A 6,428-nucleotide genomic window follows, 5' to 3' on the forward strand; every position below is an offset into this window, starting at 1 on the left:
TAAAAAATATACCTAGTTATGTGACAACTGAAGTATCACTGGAAATGTTTAATTTCGTTCTAACTGATGCTTGACTTCCATTAAAATGTTCAAAAACGACACATAACCCATTTTTAAACTAAAACTGAAAATAAACTCTTTATTTCATCATGTAAAATGAAAACTGCTCTGTCATTTAAGCCCTATGGGTCAATGCCACCGTTTACTTCGGGATCACGATGACCAAGCATCTCTAAATGGCTACACTTTTAACTGATCATTCAATTGAGAAGACCACATTAACTTGAGGATTTGTCTCATGTTGACTTTGTTTTGTTTTTTTTAAATATGAATTTAAGCAGTTCTCCTTAACTTTTCGCTTTATACACAGATTGTGGAAGAAATTCACATTTGCCAACAATACTGAAGACGAGATGATAATCATCGTGATCATATTGTTTCAGAATCCCCCGTGACAGTAGCATGGTCAGAATTGGCTTTAGGGCTACAGGGCCCTCCTCTTTCAAGTTGGTTGTATCCGAGATTTCGACTGACAAATACAATAGTCTTCAATTTCTTAAAGGTCCTGTTTACCTTTGGGAGCAATGATAATTTTTAAGATGTCACTTTTGAAGCGTATGTGTAGGTCATTTGTATCACAGAACATCCTGATATATAGTTTTGGGTTTGTTTGTTTGTTTGTTTGTTTGTTTGTTTTTTGCAATGAAGCCTAAAGTATAAGGAGATATCACTATTTTTCTCATTTAACCATACAAGTGTGGACGGTTTAGTCTGGAAACATTTTTATATAACTATTGTTCACATTTTGTATATTTAACAATACTTCTCATCGATTATACTAGTTCAAATTTTTAAATTGGTTGTTTCTATCCCTAACTCAAATTTTAGAACTATTTTGAAACACTAATGCTGGGTTTTTGTTTCATCTGCAAATGATATATTATGCCCTTATCGTCTGATTGGTCAATTTGACGTTGTCTAACATTTTGCATCGGAGGGATCTCTATACTACTCTGCATGCATTACTTTTCTTTTCAGTTTCACTCTGTCGGTGTAATGGAATGCGTAGATTATTTTCAATCGATCATTAATATTCTCCTTATCCCTGGCAATAGGGTTCATCTCCGTTCGTGGTGAGATAGAAGGCGCCCTCACCCTTGGAGTTGTCGGCCCTGTAGCCCATTTGTGGGCAGTCGGAGCTCGTGCAAGCCACAGCCAAACCGTCGTCGATGTCTTCCCAAGTCGCGGCTCTCTCTTTGGCCGTGAATGAGCACGTGTTCGAAATGCTCTCGATGTAATATTCCACAGCTCGACTGTGATCACATGTTGCCGAAAAGACCGAGCAACCCGGCATGTCCTTTCCTCCATTGGGGTAGAAATCCTGATGGCCGAGCTAAAATGGCAGATAAACGGCACAACCACAAAGGTGAGTATGATCAAAATGATACAAATACCCCTATACTTTTCTCTTCTTGTCTTCATTTTCCCCTTTTAACAAATCTACCCATTATTGAGTTGAATTGAATTTGAATTAACATTCTCTTTAAAAATAAAAATAAAAAAGAATCAGCAACATTTCTGAAGAAAAAAGAAATAAAAAATCAAAACGAGACATGTTTGTTGACGGGCAATGCAAGTAGTTCCCAAACAGAGTTGATTTCTTATATAGTTAACAGTTTATTGTAGAATAGAAAATCTGGACATTATATATATATATATACATATATAATATATATATATACATATATGAGCTCCCTCGTGGACACTGTATGAGCTCCCTTGAGGAGACATTGTGGTATACTTAATATTTCTGTTTAATATCGATAAGATTTATTTGTTTTACATTAGTATTGTCTGGGGCAAATTATTTGTTGGGGTATGGGGCCCCAATTATTTCTTTCTTTCTCTTTCTTCTTTAAACCAAGAACAACAACGTTGGTGGGTTTTTTTTTTCGTCTCAGGTTGAACGTGTTAGAACACCGAGGGCGCTGTAACCAAAACGATAAGCAGCTATATTTTTCCACGACACACTGCTGATAAGAACCTAAGCCACACTCGAGAAATATGACTCGGATGCGTGTATTAAGAGTGTTACGTTTGCAACCTATAATGGTCAACATCGAGAAAAACAATAGAAGTCTACGATATTATTGACCACCAAGACATTCCCACAAATTTGAACGAATCAGTACGCGGGGTAGTCATCATAAAGTTTGCAACTGCATTATTTTATACAGCATTAATGGCAATGTAAAAGGCAAATCTATATGGCAGGTATTGCTAAAACATAAAGATGTCATTTCAAGCGAAAATACTCTTCTATACAGATTTGTAGAAAATGCATTTAATGATAATAAATGCAGTTTTCAGAGTGCACAAAAAGGGACTCTCCAAAATTTATGGTCTTGCTTGAAACCATATGATTTCGGAGAGGGCTGACGCGAGAATGATCATATACTTTCTCCCGCTACACTTTCAAAAAAAAAAAAAGATCATCATCATCATCATCATCATCACGAAACTGGCTAGAATTTTGCTCGGTAAAACCCCCGCAAACATAATACCGCGAGGACAACGTATAACGCCAATGACTCCATGGCATAATGTACTGCGGCTGGCTCGTCATCCAAGGGATACATTGATTTGGACACCAGGGACGAAGGCTTTTGATTTTCTCTTGTTTACAAAAAGATGCGATCAATTTGGCTATCGTGTCGATTGAGTGGTTACCAGCATCACATGCTCTTTATTTAGGCAAATATTTCTTACTTTTACGCAGCAATGAATAGTAAGGCACATAACTGTGCATGGCTGTTGTTAAGCTCAAGTGTTAGAGCAAGATGATATCACAGGTGGAATATGAGATGATCAGGGTATTGTTTTGTTTGGCTTTTTGGGGAAGGGTTTTGAATAACAGGGAGCACCAAAAAAAAAAAACAATAATAAGAGAAAAATGTATGACAATATCTTATGATGCATATTTTCTTGAAGTCTATTGATTTGGCTATGTACAGACCAACATTCATCAATAGCGGTCAATATACTTGGATGGAAGGGACATTTTAAATGCTGGAGTGTCTGAGGCCTAGTCTAAGACCAAACAGGCCTACCTCGTCCATGAGTCCAAAGCCACCAAGTGCGATGAGGTCACCGTCTGTGTGAAGCACATCGACGAAGAGGGCGTCTGTCGGATCCAGTCGACACTCCGGTTCCAAATCACCACCGAACTCCGGACCGGCTGGATCCATACCTATAAATAAGATCACGGCAGATTGAAAAAAAAAAGATTTAGAGATGGAAAAGCTTTAAAATATGTTAAGACACGATCACTATTGTGACAAATTACGTTGAAAATTCCGAAAAGATTGAATAACGTGAAAAGTATAAATCAATACTTGCCATGCCACGCTAAAAAAAAAAAAAATGATAATAGAAATAAGCTTGGATTGACAGTCCTTTCTTTGTCCTTTTCATGTTAATATGCGAGACAGAATTACAGACAAAATGGTTCATGCTATCCGTTTTTGCATTAGACTGATTCAAATAAGACATATTGGGACTGGTATGCCATTTATGCATAGGACAGACCGTGACTGTTATGTCTGTTACTGCGTGAAAACATCCTCCTGTAAGAGTATCAGAGCTACCAAGTCTCACGCATTCTGCGTGAGACTCAAGCATTTAGGGTCTGTCTCACGATCTCATGCATGGCACCCATTTTTCTCACGCATCTGGTGAAGTCTGCAATTTGGGTCAAAAATAAGGAGCATAGCTTAAAGGATTAAAGTGATAGTTGCAATTGAAAGTATATTTCCCTTTTGCCTTTCAAAATTAGTAAAAAATAGTCACTTAAGTATGCACCAGATCGCATCATTAAGAGCTAATGATTTAAAAAAGCTCCCTACCATGGGAGGGGGATACCCCCCCCCCCTCGTTCGCGTGCGCATGCGCGCGAGCGCGGAGACGCCGAGCCATAGAAATCTCACTCATAAAAGTTTTTTGAACTTGGCATCTCTGGAGTATAAACATGTATGCGGCATGTAAGGGATTGGAGGAAAAGTGCAACTGAAAATTCAAGTAATCTTCGCACAAAAAGCAAACCAATCAAAGAAAGAAAGAAACGCAATCGAATAAACAAAAAGACAACCAAAAATCTCACCGGAAATTCGACCAATCATGCCGCCACACGCCTCCCCGGCGTAGCCCCCCGTGTGGGCACCGAGGCTGTGGCCAATGATGTGCATAGAGCTGAGGGCTGCTTGTTTCACCGTGTGGAATGCCTGAATGAGTGCGGCTACTTCTCGCCCCACGACTCGAGTGTTCGCCCTGCTTTGAGGATATCCGCGGGATGCACCTGGGTTCCAGTCAACCATCACAACATTTACGTCGTACTGGTCGTTATTACAGTGAAGCAGGACAGGACAATAGACCATAATGGGAATTAAAGAGCCAAAGACAAACATAGAGATGGATGAATCATATACAAACATAATTATTAAAATCAGTTTGGATGTTGTTATTGTCTATTGCTCTTAAAGTTATAAGGCTCTGGAAGAACACCGTCTTGTATAAGCGACATGGTGCTTGGAAATCAGTTCAAACAGCGGAGGGCTCAAGCAGAACTCTACATACATTGGCAGCCAAGTTTGGGATATCACGAAGCTATTAAATCTATGGTCTATGATAGAGGGGGGTTATCGACGAGTTGTGACCTCATTATGGCTCGATCCTCGTTACTTTGCCTGACAAACTCCAGAAAGATATTACTAGTAACGTGTTTTGTTCGGGTGCACTGTGCTTAACAAGTAATGATTATAGGGCTAGTTTGTAGCATATCAGCTTTAATGTTCACTCATCAAAAAAAAAGTAAACACTTTTTTGAGGTAATGTTTTTCATAGAAGTTATACCATATTAACGGTAATTTCTATTACGCTAATGGGTTAATTAAAAAGAAAACTTTACGCATGAGTGAGCACATTCGTTTTTGTCCTCCAAGGCACAAAATAAAAAATTGCAAAAATTGACATGTTCTCTTTCATTTGCAAATGCCCTTCAAGATAACATTGACAACAAAAGACCAGTTTAACACACTGAGAGACATGAATGATATAGGGAAAATAAGTTTTTGTTCTCTTTATCTCTTTATGACCTCTAAGAAAAACAAAGTGGACAATAAAGGGGAAAAATAAGAATTTTCTGTCAAGTCAAACTTCAATTTGACATAAGGTATAACAAACATAAAGATGATTAAATAGTAATGAGCAGAATTTCTTTGTTTATTTCTTTAAATCTGGTGATTTAAAATCCATGTCACAATTCAAAAAACCAAACATAATTAACAATTTCCTAATTTGAAAAAAAGCTCAAATTTTAACCATTCTTATGAATTATCACTTCTTCTCTTATTTCATTTGTAGATGCGTGACATAAGGTGCTTTATTTTCCTCCATTATTTTAGCCTTCATTGGTCTTCTGGGCTTTAAAGATATCATAGAGATCCAAGGGTTTTTTTTTTGCAACTTAATTCATGTTTCTTTTTGTGTGAAATGTTTTGTTTGTTCTTATTGCTCTATGGAAGAGCACATACGCATGAATGACAACTTGTTCAATTTTGCAATTTTTTACTTTTGTGCCCTGGAAGAGAAAAACAATAGTGTTCTCTCATGCGTAAAGTTTCCCTTTTTGTTGACATACCAGGTTGATAGCCAATTAAATTACCTTCAATATGGTATATAATACATTAGCTTTCAGCCAAATATTCTATGAGAACTCTAAACTTGAAAAAGCGTTTACTTTCTTTTTCTGCTAAGTGTATATATACATAATATATATAGATTATTATATATATATGATATACTGTATATATCGCAAAATATCATGTTTAGGTGAGGAAATTAACACTCTTCAACAATTTTTAAGAATATTCCAATGAGATGTACTGGAATTTTTCAATGCACGGTCTATTTTGGCCTACTGTGGGTGAAGTCTCAACGAACAAAATACAATAATAAAGTGCAAAGAACTATAAAGTGCGAAATAATCTTAAATATATTTGAAGGACATTCTGCAAACTATCTGACCGTACTGACAAAATTACAACTACTCAACAACAACAAAACAAACTTCATTATTGATGATTTTTTTTCCTACGTTTTGAAGAAGCGTGTTCTTCATCTCGATCCACGATGTTCCCCCCATGCTGTCCGTGTAACCATGGATCAAAAACTTTGTGTCTCTGTATGCCTGGAAATGTGACCCCGTGATGGTTGCTGCGTTCTCGTGGTCAATGGCGTCACCAATGTCTTCATTGTTTCGGGTGTACAACTCGAACGAGGTGCCGACATTATCGGGCGAGTCGGGTGTTTGCCAATGACATGCACGGGAAGTTTCGAAACACCAATCATCGTAACATACTGAACCTAATGAA

General features: G+C 37.4%; 1 protein-coding gene across 1 annotated transcript; it reads right to left on the reverse strand.

The window, feature by feature from the left end:
* Positions 1-6,211, reverse strand: LOC140237772 (pancreatic lipase-related protein 2-like). The gene is made up of 4 exons (XM_072317708.1): positions 6,152-6,211; positions 4,160-4,391; positions 3,111-3,250; positions 1-1,393 (listed from the first exon to the last, which is right to left on the reverse strand). Exons 1-4 carry the CDS (start codon positions 6,197-6,199, stop codon positions 1,100-1,102), a joined length of 714 nt encoding a protein of 237 aa, XP_072173809.1. The 5' UTR covers positions 6,200-6,211; the 3' UTR covers positions 1-1,099.
* Between the last annotated feature and the right edge of the window lie 217 nt (positions 6,212-6,428).

This window comes from Diadema setosum, chromosome 14, assembly GCF_964275005.1.
Source record: "Diadema setosum chromosome 14, eeDiaSeto1, whole genome shotgun sequence".
Classification (NCBI taxonomy): Eukaryota; Metazoa; Echinodermata; class Echinoidea; order Diadematoida; family Diadematidae; genus Diadema; species Diadema setosum.